We start from the raw sequence: 22,192 nt of genomic DNA on the forward strand, positions 1-22,192 counted from the left end.
TTCACCTCGTTTTCTGAAGGCAAAAATAAGAACTCTGGTGAAAAGCTCACAAGAGGAAACAAATTAGAAATTAACAACCAAATAATTTTCCTTCTGTTCCCCATTCCTTCCTCAGAATTACTATACTTGGAACTGGTGCAAAATGGTTGGCTGTTTTAGAAGAAAAAAATCTGAAACCAGGTAATGCTTTGGCGAGGGGAGGGTAACGAAAATATGCTCGATTTTGTTTTACTTGATATGGATTCTTAAACATTGTGTCTTTTTATGAATTTTCAACTGTTATGTAAAATTAATAAATTATTTGAGGACTATACTTTCTCATAATTTAGCCCACAGAACCACAAAGGAAACAGCTCAAAAGGAGACCCCATCCCCTAACATTCCAGTGTTTGCTGGTGTTTTGGAAGAGCTGTGCAATTAGCCCCACTCCTTGTTCTTTTCCTCCATAGCCCTGAACATAGCTTTCCTTGAAGTATTTATTAAATTCCCTGTTTAAAATTGTCATTGAATGTAATTGCAATACCCATTTGAGGTGGTACATTCCAGATCTGTTGAGTTTCTTTTGACATGAGCTGCCATAATAATAATTTAGTTTCACGTGGAAGCATTGTCAATCTTATGCAACAACTTGAACCCTTGCAAAAATTACTTAAAGGATCATTATTCCTTTTGTATGTAGACATTGTGTGAAACAAGCCTAATTTCTTTCCCTGTAGAATTACTGCAATTCCATCACTCGTGCCACTACAATTTGCACATTAAGTATGTACTGGACTTTTAACTAATACTTCACTACAGATTCTTGAGAATGCTTCTGCTGGAATCGGTGTACATTTTTAGTGCTGTTTTTGTGCCAGTACTTAGATTTAACAGCCCTTTTAAACTTTGCTTTCAAACATTAGTGGTTAGATTTTGATTTGACAGATTCCAGGGCTCTGACAGAAAGGCCTATTTCAGAGCCTGAGTACAGGAAAATTTTATCTACAAAAGGCCATCGGGTTCTAACAAGGCTAATGCTCTTTATGTGAAGTCAAATCTGTTTTGATTAAAAACTGAAAGAACTGCGGATGCCGTAAATCAGAAACAAAAGCTGAAATTGCTGGAAAATCTCAGCAGTCTGGCAGCATCTTTGGAGAGTAATCAGAGTTAACTGTTTCGGGTCAAGTCCGTTCTGAGGAAGTGTCACTTGACCTGAAACATTAACTCTGATTTCTCTTCGCAGATGCTGCCAGACCTGCTGATCTTTTCCAGCAATTTCTGTTTCTGATTCTGTTTTGATTAAATGTTAATGATGGAGATTCTGGTAACCAAATCAAGTAACAGTGATACTTCCAAAGTGACCTTGAGTATTTATTGCCAACTTGAAAAGCCATGCCAACTAAGAAGATAAAATGATTGAAATTTTGTCATTCTATTCAGAGTTATGCTGTCATAATTTTCTTTCCTTTGCAAAAGGACTTGTGTATCAAGGTCTTATCAATTATGGATTTATTTGTATCATGCCATATAGAACTTGGTATTTAATAACTACCACAATTCTTGACTCTAAAGTGTTGCAAAATGCTTACATTATCTGAACAAAGATGCTTTAATTGCAGTTACATCTCAATTCTCAAGTTACAAGTGATGAAGATGAAATAAGATAAAATGTCACTTATGTTTGTCATTCCAATGAGACAAATTAGTTCATATTTAAAAATCTGTTGTGAAAGAAATTAGTTTAATAAACTCAATTGTCAGGAGGAAAAAAGTGTAAGTATTTAAAAACCTAATATTTATAATGAAAGTTATACAAATTTATGAAACTTGTCAAAATTCTATTTTAGAGTGAATAGTAATATTATGAAAATTAATAAACATAATAGTTAACTCTAAAATTGAAATTTAAGTCATATTTCCCTTTTTCAGGCGAAACTCACAGTCTGCAGACTCTACATACCATTCTGTCAACTGGGTCTCCTCTCAAACCTCTAACGTATGATTATGTCTACAAACACATCAAGAACACTGTCCTGCTAGGATCAATCACAGGTAAGATTTCTGGGAATTGGTGGCATGTTTCTATTCAACAGTGCATTTAGAACCATGCACAATTACCTGATGCAGTTTATGAATAAAATGTGTTTCATTCTTGAAGTAACATCCTCATCAAGCCAAGTACATTGGTAAAGAAGTTCCTGGGTGGAATACTAATACTATGTGGCATTCTGCCAAGCAAAGCAAAGTGATTGATAGAACATGGTTTGATGACCTAGATCCCCCTCACAATGAGTTCATAATATGAGCTGCACAAAGAGAAGCACTTGAGTGGAAAACTTACTGTCAGATTGCTTGTCTGCTCTGCCAATTGGAATGAAATTTTTCATTTGTTGTGAGGAGGAAAGATAACCTAAAATAACTATCATGAGCACATTGGCAACTGGATTGGATTTTCAGGAGATTTGTAACACTTTAGAAGGAGAACATTGGCTCCTATTCTTCTTAATGCAATCATATTTTGCTTGCTTTAGTGTAACAACACAGTTAGAGTGCCTGGTTACAATAGCTGCAGTATGGAGCTTTTAGATGAGAGATGCAATTTCTTGTCTTCCTTGCAACCTTGATGGAAAGGACGAGTATTGAGAGCAGGAAGGTAAACTTTATTTTGAAGGGAATTCTTTTACAGTCCGAAGAACTCCTTCTAGCGAGTCAGGAAGAGTAAACCACATGCAAGTGCTTCACTGCTTGTTTGATGAAATGGTGAAATTCATTTTGTACATTCTGATTTTGTTTGGTTAATTGCTCTTCCTCACATCCAGATGGAAACTGCCCGAATAATGCATTCCAACAAGACAATGTTGTAAATTAACAAGCTTAAAAACTTGATGACACATTCACATTTATAGCTTTACTCTCACTTTAATGAGTTTTATATAGATTAAAGTTCATTTGATTTTTGAGGAGACTGTAATATTTGGTGTGGTATTTTACCAGGCAGGTTTGCCGTCAATGATTGTAATCAATGACTTGTTTATTATATTCAGAATGCACAACTGGTAAGCACTTATCTTTTTGTTTTATATCTCATTTTGTACCAATGAAAGAAAACTACTGCTCATTGCTTGGATGCTTGCTATTTTGGAGGGAGATGAATAGTTTCTGCAGTCCTCAACCGGGAAATACACTTGTAATTTACCAATGGCTTTTAACAGCCTTTTTGACAGCTCTTCAATCTTATTAAACACTATTGTCTTTCATAGTAATAATGATATGGAACTAGTCAGATGTAGAATAAAGATCCATTGTTCACAGTGATGTTGCTTTATTGATATGTGGTGAGAGTCGGAAAGAACACGCAACATGTAGTGGCAATTTTATATTGAAGAGAATGCTTTCGGTTAACATTTAATAAGATAACCACCAAGAATCACAATAGGGAATACAGGTGAAACCTCTTTATCTAAAAAGTGATGAGAATGTGAAACTCTCGCTACGATAATAGTAAAAGTACTGTAGCATTTAAGGGGAAGCAAGACAGGTATAGAAGGGAGAAAAGGGTAGAGGAAGCTTTATAAGAATAAAGATGGGAGAAGGCTCAAGTGGGCATAAACACCAGCATGGGTAACTTTGAGCAATATGGCCTGTTTCTGTGCCATGTATCCAATGCAATGTGATCCTTTTACTTTGAAGCTGTTTCTGATTCATCAGTTGGGAATAAGTCTTGAGCCAGGAATGTGATGCAGTGTTCATCGTTCACCTGGTTGTGTGTCATCACAGCAGCACGCTTGAGAAAAATGATCCTATCCAAGAAAAAATTGTTTGTCTGGTCAGTGATCTTGTCATTTTGCTCAATGTGTGCTCGTATCACTGCACTTTGGGGCAGTATACGCAACCTACTGTGTCATAATATCTCATTAAGCTTACTTTGGCATTGCCTCCAATCTTGATGCTAATGAAATGAAAAGCCAAGGACTTTTGAAGCTGTGAAGAACACCATATCACCAAATCGCTCTCAGTGCATTGGGTGCCCATATTTTGTTGCGCAGAAAGGACCATTGAGTTTCTCAGAACAATTTCTTCATGACTGCTTGTTAGATTCTTAATATCTCAAGTCTCAATCAGGCCTCCATTCCCTCATGGTGGGTGGGAGGTTGTTGTGGAGACAGGTATGTATAGCTAGAGGGATAGATCCTGATGTTTAGTTTCAATATCAAAAACGAGAGTCAGCCCAGCAGTCAGTTCTGTCTATGGCTTCTGTTACACCTGCATCTGCCTATCATTCATCATGGTGATGATACAGTTGATTAGGTGTTGTACATGTAATGGGAGGAGGCTGTTCATCCAAGGTGTCTTGTTGCAATTTGGGAAACAGAAAATTGTATTGAGCCTGAGCTATTAAATATCAATACATATCTTCAAAGAGATGTTACAACTGCCAACTATCTTTTCCTGATGACCCCTTTCACCTCTGGTGATCGGCACAAACCCTTGCATTGAATTCATGAAGAATGATTTACTTGTCTCACTTTGACACAGTAGCAATCAAGGAGTAGGAGGTCATTGTAGAATTTAAACTTCCCTCCCTCAGGGTCAGTTGTGTTGATGCACACTGAGGAAAGTAGCTTGCTTGATGCTGTGCAGGCTCATTGAAGCTCCATCAGACAATCATGAACACTTGGGAAGATGTTGATATGCTGACATGATGGCTGATGACACTGAAGCTCTGTTGGTTTCATGCAATTCTTCTTTTCCATGGCCACTCCAAGAGAATGTGTAGCCTGCACCAGTTCACCTGAGATGACTCTCCTCAGTTAAATGTGTTCTGAGGATGCTGATCTGGGCTTTGCATGTCCCGGCTGTCTCTTGCCAAGAGCAGTTCTTCTTCTTGTATGTCAACTATCGCATTGTCTGTTAGGGTGCGCACATCCTGTGTGCCAGTGGTGGTTGTCATCCTACCATTGCCTGTACCACTAAAAGGATTATAAGAACTAGGAGCAAGAGGAGGCTGATTGGCCCTTTTGAGTCTGTTCCACCATTTAATATGATCACAGCTTATCTGATTGTGACCTTGATTCTTCTTTCTTCCCTGACCCCTAAAACCTTTAACTGCCTTGTTGATCAAAAATCTGTCTAACTCAGCCTTGAATATATGCAATGATCCAGCCTCCACTGCTCTCAGGAGCAGAAAATCCCATAAACCTCTGGGAGATGAAGTTGCTCCCCCTTTCAGTCTTAACTGGAAATCCTCGTATATCAAACTATGTTAGCAGTTTTTGATTCCCCTGCAAGTGCAGGCTCCTGTCCTCAGAAATGTGGTGGAAGAAAGTCAGGGGTACATTGGCCTTGTATTGGTGGAAATGCATAGCAGACCAGAGAAAGATGCGCTAACACTTTGTAATTGTGAAACCATGCCATCCTAAACCCACTTGTCTTTCTCTGGGAATAACTGTAAATTCTGATTACTTTTTCTGTCGCATGCACTTGAATCTTTCTATTGTGTAATTACAGTAAAGTTCAAATGTAGGTTGTTTTTGTCACATGCAAGATCTGCCCTATAGTTTGTACCCTAAGCTGTACAATGCTCCATTGTCTGGAGAAAGTGCTTACATCGAGCAAATGAAACTGTCAGATGGATTTGTGACCAAAAAAGCCGACTGTTGCAGGGAAACCAGGCTCTAGGTTAACATGATCTCTTGCTCAGCACATTGAAAGGAGTGATCAACCTTTCAATGGACTCCTCTTCTGGCATAAAAGCATCTTATGAGTAGGTTGATTTAAAAATTGTCCACTGTGAGCTGACCTTGGGTGTAGAACATAAAACTAGTTGGCATATCATAAGCTGCTTCGTGCAGATCCTTCCAACATTCTGAAGGCAGATATCTAACTATTTTACTGAAAGGAGACTGAGTCCTTGTCTAGCAACAGACTTACTTGGAGAATGGGTATGAAAATGCAGGCTGAGATGTTCAGAATTTTCAGAGCTTATGCTGCTGCAAATCTGTGCCTCCAAATGGAGGAAGTTACATTTATTGAAATATGATTTTTTCCATGCTGTAGCCTGGTGGTATTTTTGCCATTTCAGGACACTGAGATTTCCTCTTCATCTTGTCACTTGTGAAGACTTCCTGGCATTGTTGTCTGTCGAGACAAGGTGGAACCTCAGTTGTCATCTAATAACCGGCTGGTGTGCATCACCTTGAGAGAGGAGGGAAATGAAGAAAGCAGCATTTGTCCAGGATGGTTTCATGGTGACAAAACAAGAAAGAGTTGGGCATTGGACTGCCAAATCTGACTTAGACAGAATCATTGCACTGCACACTGGGAATCTTCTCATTCTCTGACTTGTAAGCCGGTGTCTCAGTTGGTTATAACTGAGCAGACTTTGTGAAGCTTAATTGCACTGATAAGCAATGTAATCTTTATCCTGTTGATTTACAATATTTTCTGTTGTACGCATTTGAGGGCCCCCTTAAGCAGGGACTGGGTCTTGGGGAAGATAGTGATATAGTGATGTAGTCACTAGTTGGCAATTTGTAGGTTCCTAGCTAAATGCTGTAGTGACGTGGATTCAAATCCCACTGTGGGAGTTGGTATAACTTAAATTAAAATTTAAATCCAAATTAATAAAAATCTGGAAATGAGAGCTAGTCACTATCGTGTAATGATTAGCAACAGTAAAAGTCTATCTGGTTGGCCAATGTTTTTCGGGGAAGGAAACCTGCTGTCCTTATCTGATCTGGCCTACACATGGCTCCACACTGATAGGCATGCAGTTGACTCTTAACTGAAATGGCCTAGCAAGACACTCAGTCTAAGGGCAATTTGGATAGGCAACAAATATTGGCTTTTCCAGCAATATTCATGTTCCGTGAAAAAAAAAATAAAGAAAAAAAAGTCAAGTTGTAGCAAATTCTCTGGATGTAGATGAGGTATGCCATTGTTGGGAAGAGATTGTACAGTTCAGGCACCAACAGAAATTCTGACCATGTGACTATCTCAATACTTAGATTTCCACATCTGCCATGCTCCAGTTAACAAAATAAACAGTTTTTTTCATGTGGCTGTGGCGCACGATAATATGCATAGAGAACATCTGCAAAACATGAGTTTGGAATCAGTTGACTTGAGGTGTTTTTAATGGAACCATATGAAAAATTATGCTTCAGTCGCTGTACACATCAGGATTGCTGGTACTTAATCAAACCATCCCAAAACCTTGCCAGAATCAGTATTCACTGAAGCGTAAAACATTACATCTGAAGTCTGGATCTAAATTGAGCAATGATGATGATAATTGCTATTTTCCAGTTACTGTTCAGCAGGTCAGATGATCTAGTCCATGTTGCACTAGTAAGTACATGTACATTTTTAATCCAATTATAGTTAATCTTGTGTATTATTTAAACAACTTAGATATACATCTCTTTTGGAATTTCAGATTCGCAGTTTTGGTTTTTTTTAAAAATCCCCTTTTCTTAAATTTGATCTTAAAAATGGCCATCTCAAAGCAATATCAACTTTTTTTTTAGTCTTACCTGTTTATGGCAGATGTCCTATTAAAGCATGAGTTGATTAGAAAGGGGCTGCATCTGGAAATTGATGGTAAAAATAGTTAAGTGAATTATGTTGCTAATGCGTATGGTAATCTATGTATTTAAGAAATCTATCTGGTTTTGGTCCTTTAAATTAAATTCACAACTTTTCTGATTTCTTAGATTAAGACTTATAATCTTATAATTGTTTAAACACTGGAGAAGGAATTCCAAGCAAATAAAGTAATGTGAATGTATGGATTCTAGCTATATAATTCCTATTTTATGATATATGTATCTAGATATTAATACATGGAGACGCTTCTCTGGAAAGGAGAAATCTTGAGAGGGCACATACAGCTGAGGCATTCAAATCAATGTGGCTCATATCTGAAAGAGCAGAATGGGACAGAAGGGAAGAGTGCATGGGCAGAAGAGTGTCGTGTTGGTAAAAGAAGGAAAACCATGTTCGGTTGTGGAACCTACACCAGATCAAGGACTCTCACAGCTTCGGTTCTGTCAAAGTGCCAATACATAAAACATTAGCCTGTCTTCTCTTTCTTCTTACACTGGCAGATTTACAGTTTTGTTTGAATTGTATAGATTAGTAGTTGACTTAAATCCTGAAATGTTCAGGACAAATTGATAATGTACAAAAATCATTTTTGCACACTGAAAACCATTGCATATCTAAACTGCATGGTAAATAGAAATATAGAATATGGACAGACAGGGAAAAAAATAGAAGGGAAGTTAGGAAATAAGATCTGGAGCATTAGCGGGACATGGGAAGAGAGTGGCAAATGGCCTGTGCATAAGAGATTTTGGTGTATTAAGAGAAAATGGTGAAAGATATGCATCCACTGCAAATGTACATGCTGTTTCAAATACACTAGGATCCCAAAGAGCTTGTATAGAATTCAATGCGAGGCTGATGAATAACTCCATTAATGGACTTAGTGACAATTTCTCACGTTTATATTTAAATGGAGAGGAGACAAAAATTAATCAACAAATAGTCATCATGCATTCCAGTTTTGCATTAGTGAACAGAAGTTTGAGATAAGCCAAAAACAAACAAATCTCCAGGAATTGATGCAGTGTACTACAGACACATATACAAAGAAGGTGATTTATGAAGCATTGGTAGTCAGTCATTTTGGCTGAGGCACTTGTAGACTGCAACTAGGAAAATGTAGTGAACACAAACAACAAACCTTCTGCATTAATACTGATTAGTCTCACCATAATCAGAAAACTACTAAAATCAAAGCATAAGAATTAAAGAGAACGTGTAAATGTCAGCCTTCACTCTATGCACTGTATTCAGATTAAAGTCAGAAAGTTTGGAGTTTAATTTCCCAGTCCTGAATCTTGTGCACATAGGAATAGCTACACAGGGAGATGCAATTTTTCACATGGGATCAAACCATGGACATCATCTGTAGATATAACAAATCATATGACACTGAAGTACAGTGGAATTCTTCTGGAGTCTTGGCCTACTTTTATCCCTAACACAAAGCTCATCGCCTTGGCCATTATTGTGTTTGTGGAATCTTGCTTTACACAAATTGGCTGCCAACATTTCCTGCATTACAACAGTGACTGTATTTAGGACATCCTAAGACTATGAAAGATAATTTATCAATGCAAGATCTTTCTGAATAACCCATGAATACAGCAAACATTGTTTTAAAAGAAGGTGGATCTGAGTTAGTTTTAAGTTTATTTTGGAAGTCAATGTCCCAAATTGTTAGAAAAAAAAAACAGAGCTATGTGCCTGACTTTTGAAAACATTTTAAATACTAACAAATGACTCCTTTGAAGGTAAAGGTCAGTGTGTACCAAGGTAATCCATTAACGTGCATTAGCAACTCTTCAAGAGAAGCAAACAGCAGGTAGCTAGGTTGAAGTGGTCAGTCAGGAGGAGATAATGATGGGTTAAAAAAAAGTCTAAAAACTGAGAGGTGACACATATAGATGAATTGGCACCTCCTCGTACGTTGGTTAGTTGACAGATTGCAGGAAGTTTGTGTTGGATGGAGATGGCAGTGCAGAAGAAGAAGACATGGAAGACAGCTGAGATCTTGTAACAGGTTTTTAACTGACTGGGTTAATAACAGATGAAGTTCCATCTGGATAAATATGAACCAGTGTGTACAGCTATGTACTATTGAGCCACCCAGTGGAAATTTAAGTAGGAGATATTGTTTTCTAATGAATCGTATAGGCTTCCAATACTGTAGCCATTTGAGCTCAATGCCAGTGATAAGGGCTGGTTCTGAGGAAGGATCACTTGACCCGAAACAGTAACTCTGATTTCTCTCCATAGCTGCTGCCAACAGAATTTCAAGCAATCTGTATATACTTGTTTGATTTACAGCATCCGCTGTTCTTTTGGTTTTTAACCAGTGATAAGGCGACAGGGTTGATAAGTTACCTTGGCCTGACTCCACGTGTCTGTTCACAAAGAGACAGGGCAGTGCCAGTGGATACCTAGCTGGAAGAGGAACCACTTACAGACCTCCAGACAGTATCTTCTCTGGCCACTCTAAAGGTGTCTGGTCCCTGCCTGCCACCTTCAACCCCATGGGAGTTCGATGTGAGAATGGTGAGCCTCCACCTGGCAGGATACAGAACATTTGGGCCATAAATGCATTGGCTTCATATGACCAAAGCTCCAAGGCTGAAAGGCTCCACTGTAGGGCAGGCTGTCTCCATCCCAGCTCCAGACACTGGGACAACACCAAGATATAGGGGGAGAGAAAGGAAAACAAAGATCTTATGAGGGTAAAGGTGACACTTTATAATAAATATGTTGTCTTATTTATAAACATTTGTTTAATTTAGTTATCAGCAGTGTGAGCAAATTTTATTTTAGATGCATCTACGAAAATGAAGGTACAGAGGCTCAGCATCCTTAGTACCATATGAAGTTGCAATGCTGTCTGCATGTTGGCTATTCTTTCCGTAGTGCCTGTACTAGCATGAAATTTTGTCAGGATTGAATGAGAGACAGCATTGGATGTTGTGAGTGCTTCCAATTGCTTGTAACGTCATCTTTTCTAAAACAGAATGAATTGTAAGGAAAGATCTAAACGTTAAGCTGCGCTTGGAGTTGGGACTATAGAGGGGATGCTGATCTCAGCAAAATCAAAATGTTTTAAGTCCGTTCCATTGAACGGGCTTCCCAAAGAGGTTCTTCCTGTGTCTTTGTGACTGAGGCTCCTGCTCTGAAGGAAGCTGAAGGTGCTGTTCTGTCTGAAGAACATCCTCATCATCTTACTCAGCACACTGTTGCAGCTCTCAGGAACCACATTGTCCATCCCGTAGACTCAGTTCATCCTCTCAGCTGTAGAGCAGAAATTCTGATGATCCCATTAGAATAAGGTGTTTCATTACAGATACACTAGACATCATGAGTTGGCATTCTGACCTCCAACTCTGGATAGGGTACAGTGCCACTGCCCATCTCTCATGGACAAATAATGGCTTTGCTGCAGTACAACGGTACTCAAGGCTGAAAGCTCATTGCAGGGGATGGGTTCCTCAACATTTGGTGCTTATGCTGGTCTTGGGCATGTATTCCTCATTTGTGAAGCAGCTCCTGAATCTGGATCCACGGGAACGTTCCAATGAGCCCCCATTAGGATTAGCTGAAACAAAGCAGTTCCTCAGGAATATTATCATTTAGCAGTCACCGCAAACACAAATAACATTTGACCAGAGTCGTCCTAGCTTTCAGACGTCTAGACTCCTAACCAGGAGGACAGTGGGGAGCTGGCCTAGTGGTATTTTCACTGGACTGTTAATCTAGAGAACAAGATAACATTTCTGGGGACCGGGGTTCACATCCCACTACGGCAGATGGTGGAATTTGAATTCAGTAAATATCTGGAATTAAGCATCTAATGCTGACCATTAATCCATTGCTCATTGTTGGAAAAACCCATCTTCTTCAATATATGTCCTTTAGGGAAGGAAACTGCCATCCTGACCGGGAATGGCCTACATGTGACTCCAGACACCAGATCCACAGCAATGTGGTTAACTCTTAACTGTCTTCTGGGAAATCAGGGATGGGCAATAAATGCTGCCTAGCCAGTGATGCCCTCATCCCGTGAATATTGTTGCTCTTTCCTGCCTCCAAAACATCACTTGTCCCCTGCAACCATTAATAGAATTGAAACGTAATGGCGAACTATGTGGACATGAGTGCTTGTGGCTAGGGTTTATAGTCAACATAGAGGAACAGTGTGTGGGTTCACATACACTATTTTATGATAAGAGGTCATTCACCTGTACTGTATGGGAGTCTGCTTAATGTTATTGCAGGGTTTCATATCACACAAAAGGAGAGGGCCTTTCCTCAGGGGAGAAAAAAAGAAACACTTGTTCCATCCACCCTGGATGTGAAGGCAGCCATTTTTATTTTCATTGCACATTTACGATTTTCAGATCAGGATGGAAGGCAACATGAGTCACAATTCACAGTGAGTCACAGGTTCAGCCTATGAGTCTAGGTGACCCTCTTCTCTCCCTAAACATTTCACGTTCCTTTCTTCCTTATCCTCTGTGTTAGCTGCACCAGTTTTGACATTCCCCATGTTCCCACCCAACCCATTTAAGTGTTCATCTCCCCACTTTACTTCCTGAGTCCCAGGTTTACAGCTTATTCATGCCAAATGTAGTCATGCAGTATCACCCTCTCTGAAGCCAGGGTTGTAGTGACTTTTGTGATTAACTTTCCCCTGTCCTACAATATCCTTTCTCCTCCCATGTTCTATCATCTCCCACCATTTATATGTTGAGTTGCCCCCTTTCACCATTTATTATCCCTTCCGTAATCCAGCATGCTGCCTTTGATCCCCACAATTGACCTCCCTAGTCTCACCACAACAGTGCCCATGATAATTTCTCTAGATCTGCAGTGAACAGACCTGCTTGGACTAAAGATGGCCTATTGCCCTTGAAAAACTTGGAAAGACAGCCCTGATTGATGGGTGAGCAGACTCCTACTGATCTTTTTGCAGCTCCCTGACTGACTTCCCACTGGTCCCTGGGTTGGTTGAACTGGACTGTAGACTGACCGTGGTCCCCTCCCCGCACTGTAAAAGTGCAGATCCTCTGACCCCGGACGCTTCAAGTGGCCAACTCACCATGTCTAAGCCTCTGGATTGCTGTTAGGTGATGCCATTGATTTACTGTGCTGTCACCTCCTAACTAAGCGCTGTTTTCCTTGACTAGACAAAGGATTCCTCCCCTTAGACTTTCAGACATGGCTGTTTAGTTGAAGCACAAGCAGTATGTTTCACATGGTACAGGTGAGAGATTGATGGAACACAGTGCTGTGCGGCAACATTGACTGAAGACACCTGCCAGCCATGATGACCAGCTGTCTGGTTTTGTTTTTGCACTAAAAGGCAAGACAAGACAGAGGATAGTGAGCCTTTAAATTCTAAATGAGGCAGCAAATTGAAAAACGCTGTGGTGAGGCCGAGATGCTTTGAGTATCCAGGTAGGTGTAAGGTGAGTGAGCTGAGAGACCAAGCTAAGACCCAGGGGATGCAGCCTGGTCCTGTCCATTGGCTCAAAGTGGAGGTAGTTGCATCACAACAAAAGGTACCAGTGTGCAGAAAAGGTACCAGCTCCAAAGTGCAGAATTGAAATGGAGATCTGTTTTCAAAGTGAATCACAAAGCGACATGGTGGCTCAGTGGTTAGCACTGCTGCCTCACAGTGCCAGGGATCCGGGTTCAATTCCACCACGGGCGACTGTCTGTGTGGAGTTTGCACATTCTCCCTGTGTCTGCGTGGGTTTCCTCCCACAGTCCAAAGATGTGCAGGCTAGGTGGATTGGCCATGCTAAATTGCCCATAGTGTTCTGGGATGTGTAGATTAGGTGGGATTTGGGCGATGGTTCTGGGTGGGATGCTCTGTGGGTTGGTGTGGACTTGTTGGGCCGAAGGACCTGTTTTCACACTGTAGGGATTCTATGATCTATGAATCGGAGATGTGTAATGAGGATGTGTATATCCCACGCCAAACTCCATGGTTGGTTTCAAGTAGGAAGTTGAGGGATTTGATGGGGGGAGCTGTTTGTGGTGATGGTATGTGGCACGTATTCGTTGCCCATGGAGTGTAAGCTGAACTGGAGGCCTTGGTAGAGGAGGCAGTGAGCTGCAGCCACCAGTTACCTGCTCTAATTCCCAAACTAAACTTGTCCCATCTGTCTCATTTGGCCCATGTCCCTCCAAACATTTCTTATTCATGTAATTATCCACATGTCTTTTAAACATTGTAACCATACCTGCATTGACCACGTCCTCTGGCAGTTCATTCTACACACAAACCACTCTGTGTTTTAAAGAAAAATGTCCCTCATATCTTTTGTAAATCCTCCTCCTCTCACCTTACAAATATGCTTCCTAGTCTTGAAATCCCCCACCTTAGGGAAAAGACAACTACCATTCACCTTATATATACTCCTATTGATGATATAAACCCCCATAAGGTCATCTGTCAACCTCCTATGCTCCAGTGAAAAAAGGTCCCAGCCTATCCAGCCTCTCCTTATAACTCAAACCCTCCAGTCCCAGCAACAGCATGGTAAATCTCTTCTGAACCCTCACCAGCTTTTCCTATCAGGAATTGTTGACATCTAGTTTCTGTCTCTAGCGCATGGAAGAATTGGAAACTAGGCACCAATGAGGTGAAATTAGATACTAATGAGATGTAAATATATGCATTCACATCTCATTACTCATTTCATGCATTTACCACAGCCAATCTCCTCCTGCTCACTAATAATATTCTCGTTGCAAAAACTTGATTGCAGAATTTGACATTTTTCTTAATGTCGCAAATCTCATTTTTCCAACCTCACTAGTGCCCATGTCAATAAGGGATCAGGAAAGTTCATGGGAGGCAACAGGACAAGTGGAACAAACAAGATGCTGGGTTGTTTAGCCAAAGAGGGTGAACCTCTATTTCCAGTGATCATGCTGCAAGTACACAGAGCTGTGATCTGACTGTACCAGGAGGCAGACATGTCTTTCACATCATGTTGGCTGGCTGCCTTAGACCTAAAGGCAATACAATGGTGAGCTAAGAAGGTGATAGGCAGTGCACAAAGGAAAAATGATGCGAACAATTTAAGGAGCTGAGCTCATTATTCTCAGAAAAAGTCATCTTACATTTTGGAGATTGATAGGATATTGGCATGAGTTAGTGAAACTGAGCTGGAAATGATGCTTTCAGATATGCCAGGGCAGCAGAGGTATGGTTCAAGGTTGTAGCAGGCAATTTTAGAACTGATTTCAGGAAGTATTTCTTTACACAGTGATCAAAGATAACTGACGTCAAGACATTGAGCTTATTTAAGAATCTTAAGGTGTTGCTAATGACATTCAGTGGTACTGATGACATCTCCTTTTGGATAAGTCGTTATTTTCTCCAGTTCAGTATTGGAAAGCCATTTCCCTTCCCAATCCCTCCTGTCCTGGTAAATTTCTATGGCTCCACCATCAATACCAACCCCTCTCTGGTCCTGAATCCAGGCCAAACTATTCTGTTTATAAATCCCCAAGTGGAATACTCCAAATAATAGAACTGGAAATAGATACAGAAAAAGCTGTAAATGTTTAGTAGGTCAGGCTGCATCTGTGGAGAGAGGGAAAAAAAAAAATGTTTCGGCTCAGTAACCTGTCTTCAGAACTGAACAAAGTTATAAATGGAATAGATTTTGACTGAGATATGGGTTTGAGGAGTTCAAAAGGGAGGTCTGTGACTGGGTCAAAAGCAGAGTGATTGAATGACAGAGTTAGTCTTCCAAGGCCAAAGAGAATGGACTTGGAGCAAGAAGAAAATCAGATTTGCTGTTGTCTGAAAGCAAAACGAGAGAAAAAACAGTCTTGCAAAGCAAAAGAAGCAAAAATGTAGCTGTAGGTTACAATCTGAAATGGTTGAACTGATTGTTGAGTCTGAAAGGCAGTAAAGAGCCTAGTTGAGGTTTTGTTCCTCAAGCTTCCATTGAGCTTCACTGGAACAGTACGAAGACCAGCAGCACACCTTCTCTAAACACACACAACACAGTGTGGAGCTGGAGGAACACAGTAGGCCAGGCAGCATCATATTAGCAGGAAAGTTGAAGTTTTGTGGGGCACATCTTTTGTTTCTTTCCTTACCCATCACCATTTCCTTTAGTCTTGGAGGACTACCTCTTCTGCCATTCAATCTCTCCCTTCTTTCACTGAAACACAGACTGCCCTTCCCTCCTTGACCCAGCCTTGCACAAATTGTATTATATTCCCAACCTTTCTCAGTTTTGTTGGAGGGTTGCAAACCTGAACTGCTAACTTTTCTTTCTACACTGGACTGACCTGATGCATGTTTTGATCACTTGTTTATATTTCACACTATTTCCAGCCTCAGCATCTTGTTTGATGTCATTCTAAATGTCTGATCCCGTATGCACAGTTATAAATGATGCCTATATTACTCCTACTCCAATGCTTTTTATCTGCCTAATTTAACTTGTGCCTACTGTTCCTGAGTCAAAGCAAGGGTGTATAAAATGTTGACCAGTTTCTGCTGTTACAGTTCATTGATTACACCTTACTCTATGGTTTTGTAGAAGAAAAATCTTCACCAGCCTTAGCACAGGGTAAAAGTTAATTTTGTTTTTTAATTGCAAGATCTGAGAGTGTTCACTTAACAGAATAAATGCGATTAATTCTGCGTTGCTAGGCTTAAGCACTATTTTTTTCAGTGGGGAAAAAGAGCAAAAGATTCTTGAGGCACAGAAATGTGGTTCAGAGGTTAATTCCCTTTGTGGATTGCCATCCACAATCTGCCAAGATGTATAAGGTGGGCTTTGTAAATTTTTAACAAGGCTGCAAAATGGACTGTTTTACTGCCTGGAGAAAATTACCACTCCGACAAAATTGTGTTCCCTGTATGACACAATTGAGCCCTGAACTGAAAATTTGCAGCAGAATCCAATTCTAATTAATCCCTACTGTCATGAGTTGGGATGTGGTAAAGGATGGAAATCTGTCAGGGGTGAAGGATATAATTGCAACAAAATAAAATCTTTTATCAGTTACAAGAGTTTATTTAACAACTTGGACAAGCCAGGCCCCTCAAAGCTGCAAGATGAATCAACTGGTACATGGCTAAATCTCCTAAAAACTCATTTCATTTTCTGCTGTTAGCTTTAATCACTTTCTGTCATGCCTGATCTCCAACTCCTGGTATTAGGTTGGTCCCTGTAAATTCAGGGCAGTAAATTACACTACTAAATCAATGCTTTTTTTTCCAACTTAAATGATTTATGACATTACTTGACAATGTTCTATAATTAAATAAATGCAAACCAGCTAACAGTACTGGAACATCGCTTTATGTGATTTTTCTGAAGCAAATTAAATTAATCATATAGACTATCTGGAATGCGTTGTTTTGAGTTGCTGTACCGAAACCTTTCCAGGATTGTGAGCTAGTGAATTCCTTTGTGGGGTAATTAATGCATTTTCAATACACTGATAAATGGTTGTTCTTCTGGCATGCTTACATTTGTTTTTATAATTTGTACTAATCATGTTTGCATCATTTTGTTACCTCAGGGAAATAATAGTTTTCCACAGGGATGATGGCATATACAATTACTGCAGGACATTTTTGTAACCTTATTTGGAAATGTGTGTTCAAGCATTACAATGGATACTGTAGATGTATTGGGAAAATTAATTTAGTTTTTTATATTTTTGCACACAATGCAGTACATCTGAAGGTGCATGGAAGGCTGAAGCCTATGTTGACTATGATTTGATCATATTTGTGTCCCAGGAAATTGCTATCCAGCTTTATGCTAGTTTTCACAGTCAGTTGCTGAACAATATTCAGAAACCTACTTTGTGATCAGCAAAATTAATTAAGTAAATTCAACAGGGATGCAGTAATAGATGAGCCATTGATAGTGACAGTTCTCTACTTTGTGATGCTGCATCAACCTCTGGCGTCATTGTAATCCAAATGAGACCTCCAAAGCACAAAGCTGGTGGAAGGCTGCCCAGTCCCATTTCCATCACAAATAAATTGTACCTCCTTAAAATGCAATGCATTCGCTGTCAATCCAAATATTTGAATAGTTGTGTCAATCCAAATCAGACCAGAGGTGTTATTTATTTGTTTAACTTTAGTTTGTGTTGTGTAACAGAGCATTTGATTTGGTCTTGCTGTGACGGATAGTTCAACAATTTCTTTGTTTGCAGCATCCTTTGACCTTCCTCTATTCCACAATAAGATTTGAAAGTGTGAAGTACAGAATGCACATTAAACCGAAGTGGTAAAATGGTAAAAATATTGCACTTGTTTGGCTGAACCGAACAAAAAGCACTAGATTTTGACTGATGATAATTAACAGCTTGAAGGCTTCCTCCCAAAAGGTATAAGTATGCAGGAAACTCAACTAGCTGATCAGTGTGTCAAGAGGATTCATTTAAATAGTTGCTGTAGACTATTACCTAAAATATGTTTCAGCAAGTTTATTTCCTTAAAACAAGAAGTTAATTTCCAATAGCCATTTCTCTTCTTTAATTTTAGTTTTGGAGACGTTATTATGCCCAAATAGATGTTTCTGTTGAGTGTAATGACTGTGCTGCTCGCGGTTTTCAGTAAATGATATTCCTGTAAAAGTTATAACGTGTCTTGTGCAGCCTTGAGGTGGAATTTTTCTTTTACCCTCCCATGGAGCACATCAGCTTGCTTCACAAAACGTGGCAGGGGAACGATGGTGACTAGGGCATAGTTGCTGCAGTTGGGTACCACTGTGTGGTGCCATTGTGCATGTTTTGCCAGATGTGCTCGCTCAGTTTGTCTATGAACATTGAATGCTCTCCATTATGATTGATGTAATGAAAAATAAGAGTGACAGTTGCATTCATTACCACAGTAAACTTCATAAACTCCTTGCTATATACTGCATGGATGAAATCTAATAAGGAAAATATGTTACTTAATTGTGTCTTGGAAATTTGAAGCAAGGAATATTCACCCCCGTCTGTCCATCCAGACACACAAACTGGTGACTGAGCTACTTTTGTATGTTTTCGTTTGATGTTTTTACACTTTCCCTTCACTTTTTTACCTTTACTAAAAGTGGCAAACTACATTTAGTGCATGAATTCATGGGTAGGAGAGCTTTCATGGGACCCTGAGTCTATGCTTTTAAAAAAAAAGTACCTCAATAACAGGAATTGGTGTAGACTTATCAGATAGAAGCCACCAAGGCTGTTCTGATGCTGTCTAGGATCCATGTCCATAAATAAATGTACGATTCTAATCAAAAGCACTGGTCAGCTAACCCTAATTCACTTTCCTCTTTGTTGTACCTTCCTTTGGAAAAACAGAAACCTGATCTTTAGATAGTAAAGCTAATCAAAGACCAGGTTAGATCTTGAGGGAATTTGTGAATTATTGGTATAAGTCATATTTAAAATTGGCCCAAATGAAAGTTAAACGAACACAAGATAATTTATTGCAATTCATACTCAAAGCTGTTTCCGTTTCAGTTCAATTGTATTTGCCAGTTTAAGCATCAGTATCTTGCGTTACCCGTAGGGACTGATAACTTTTAGAAAGAAATTCGATTTTCCAGTTAATGGCTAAAAGACTGACCCATTATGATTTCGCATTTTAAGATGGCTACTAACAATTGAAAGTCGTACAGAATTCCTAGACAGTAAATCACAGAGTGAAATACTCCTGATTCTTAGTTCAACTGAAAAACCACATCAAAGGTATGCATTACACTGTGGCCCTTTATGCAGGCATTCCACTTTTCCAGAATCAGTCTGAAGTGACTTTTTATTTCTGAATTCTTTTCTCAGCTTGACAACCTGCAATCTTAAATGGCTTCCCAGTTTTTTCTTCCACGGGGATTCACCCTGTAAGCCCAATTTGGGCAACCTTTCCAGCCTCAGTTTAACTCCCATGAATTTGGTTAATCTGAGCGTAAGTTTACACCCACAATCCTATGTTGTGAACCATAAAGACCATTTTTGCCTCTAACTGTTCACACTCTCCCACAAACTCCCAAACATTCTCTAAGAAAGCCTGTAATATGATCTTTATAATAACTTCCTCTGCATCCTTCCCCATGGCATTGTGAATCACATAAAACCGGTATCTAGATAGAAGTGATAATTAACTAGCCTTGAGAGCTGAACTGTCTTCCACTTTGTAACCAATTGAACAGCTTAAAGCAGAACAATTTAGGACCCAACATTCTCAACAGTGTTGTGGGACTTGCTGTCAGACAGTGTTAAGAACATGACCTGAAACAGAAATAGAAAGAATCATAGAATCCCTGCAATGTGGAAGCAGGCTATTTGGCCCATCGAGTCCATAACACCTCTCTGAATAGCATCCCACCCAGACCCAACATTCCTGTAACCCTGCATTTCCGATGTCTTATCCACCTAGCCTGTACGTCCCTGGACACTACAGGGCAAGTTAGCATGCCCAATCAACCTGACCTGCACATCTTTGGACTGTGGGAGGAAACCAGAACAGGGAGAATGTGCAAACTCCACACAGACAGTTGTCCAAGGGTGGAATCAAACCTGGGTCTGTGGCGCTGTGAGGCAGCAGTGCTAACCACTCAGCCACCGTGTCACCCTTTGTGCCGAAGTAACTCAGCAGGTCTTGCAGCATCTGTGGAGAGAGAAACAGATTTAACGATTTTATTCCAAGAACCTCCATTTTACCTTTAAATTTAAAGACTCCCCAAAACATAGCAATCTTGTAAATCTCATAATTCTAATAAGTGCAATTTGCATGCTGTAACTCTAATCACGCAGCATTAGAATCCTTGCTAATACTTATACCAACTATTAGAATGCACACAAATGTAAAGCAGCATTTTGTTTGACGCATTTTGCTGTTTAAACTCTCAACATGAGAGTATTTGGAAAAAAGGAATGGCCACGCTGTCATTGACCATTTTCCATAAGACGTATGAGCAGTTCATAGTGTTTTCAATATTGTGTTTGTGGGTAGGGGCACAATACCTGAGATTGGGAAGTAGAGCTTCAATTCTTAATATGAGAAAATTCATTTGTGTTATTACAACATTTATGACTGTCAGAGGAACAAAATTTAAAATGGTAAATCCGTTCTCTGTCCCGTTTTCTACAGGTGGTACAGACATCATTTCATGTTTCATGGGCCAGAACTTCACCATCCCAGTCTACAGAGGAGAGATACAAGCAAGAAATCTAGGAATGGGTGTGGAAGTTTGGAATGACGAAAGTTAGTGTAGTAACTTTGAATTCCATTCCACCTTTTGTTCACATCATCTGTTCCTTTCATGTTAATGCTTTGTGCTCACTCAATGATTAATTGAGGTGGTGAGACGGTGAAGCATAACAACTTGGTCAGAGGAGATTAACTAGACCGTGTACTTTCTGAATTTGACAGCTATGGCTGCTGGAACTTCAGGAAAATTTGAAGCAAGTGTCCTTGGGTACAACTGGGAGAGGCTGAAATGTCTCATAAGTGTTTCTTTAAATAACGTTGGCATTTACACACTGTTGTCTGTGTTGAGCCACAGTTCTGTGGATCAGTGGATAGAGATCTTGCCTCTGAACCTCCCAAGGTTCCAGGTTCAAATCTCACTCCAGGATTGGAGTGCAAAAATCAAGGCTGACAATCCAGGTCAGTACTGATAATGTGCTGTATTGTCACTGTTGTTTTAATAGTTGGATCAAATAGGTCCTACATTGCACTATGTTGATGAACAATAGGGTAGTATGCATTCCTCAATTAAGGTCACTAAACCAGGTTGTCTTTTAACTATCACATTGATGTTTATTGCAGTTTGCTGAATACATATTGGTTCCTCGATTGCAATCGTGACCAAACTTCAAAAATTGGCTTTCTGAGATGTCTAGTAGTTATGAGAAGGCTGGATTAGTACAAGCCTTTATTCCGTTAACATAGCTCAAGGCAGTAATTTAATAGTTTTGAACGAAGTTCCACAGCCAGAGTGAAATGTCTTTTGCAGTTGTGCTGCACAGGTATTGCAATGACGACGTTACAGTGCAGCTGTAATGGCTTCTATGCCCCTATACTATATATGTGGTTTCCTTTAGATGGCAGGTCCTACCACATCACCATCTGTATGAACCTCTCAATCTGGCCATTTTGAGATTTTTTTTTCCCCAAAGATCACCAGCCCCCGTCTCTTTATTGGAATGCTACTTTTGGTGTTATCATTTGGTGATAAATTTGCTTCTATATTTATGCTAATAATGCCATCTCTGTCTCTTATCATTTCTTTGATGACCTCAATGCTATAATGCCACCAGACTAACAAGGCTGACTAGTTGAGAAACCAGAGGCTTGATACTTAGTCATCTCTGAATCTCCTTCAACCCTTGCCAACAAAGGAACCTTCTATATCTTTGTGTAAAGTCTAGTTCAAACAATCTTGGTATTTTGACTGTTAAACCCAGATTAGAATGTCAAATATTATTTCACTAAGACTTGGATTATATCTTTCCAAAAGTACTTATCTCTATGCAACTACCCTGCTACTAAAATGATCCTTGTCTACTCAATTTTCAGCTCCAAGGACAAGTTCTCCAACATGCCTTGCTCAATTTACACCCAAAT

General features: G+C 39.7%; 1 protein-coding gene across 5 annotated transcripts in view; it reads left to right on the forward strand.

Annotated features, from left to right (window-relative positions):
* aacs (acetoacetyl-CoA synthetase) overlaps positions 1–22,192 on the forward strand; it is an 86,663-nt gene that overhangs the window by 51,831 nt on the left and 12,640 nt on the right. For 3 of the 5 annotated variants that reach the window (XM_048611354.1, XM_048611356.1, XM_048611353.1), the window contains exons 7-9: positions 116–180; positions 1,909–2,031; positions 20,714–20,827. In XM_048611354.1, the coding sequence (XP_048467311.1) occupies positions 116–180; positions 1,909–2,031; positions 20,714–20,827 (302 nt within the window). The remainder of the gene's footprint in view (positions 1–115; positions 181–1,908; positions 2,032–20,713; positions 20,828–22,192) is intronic. The other 2 variants (XM_048611357.1, XM_048611355.1) reach the window with 1 other exon arrangement.

The sequence above is a fragment of the Rhincodon typus genome, chromosome 24, assembly GCF_021869965.1.
Source record: "Rhincodon typus isolate 14 chromosome 24, sRhiTyp1.1, whole genome shotgun sequence".
Classification (NCBI taxonomy): Eukaryota; Metazoa; Chordata; class Chondrichthyes; order Orectolobiformes; family Rhincodontidae; genus Rhincodon; species Rhincodon typus.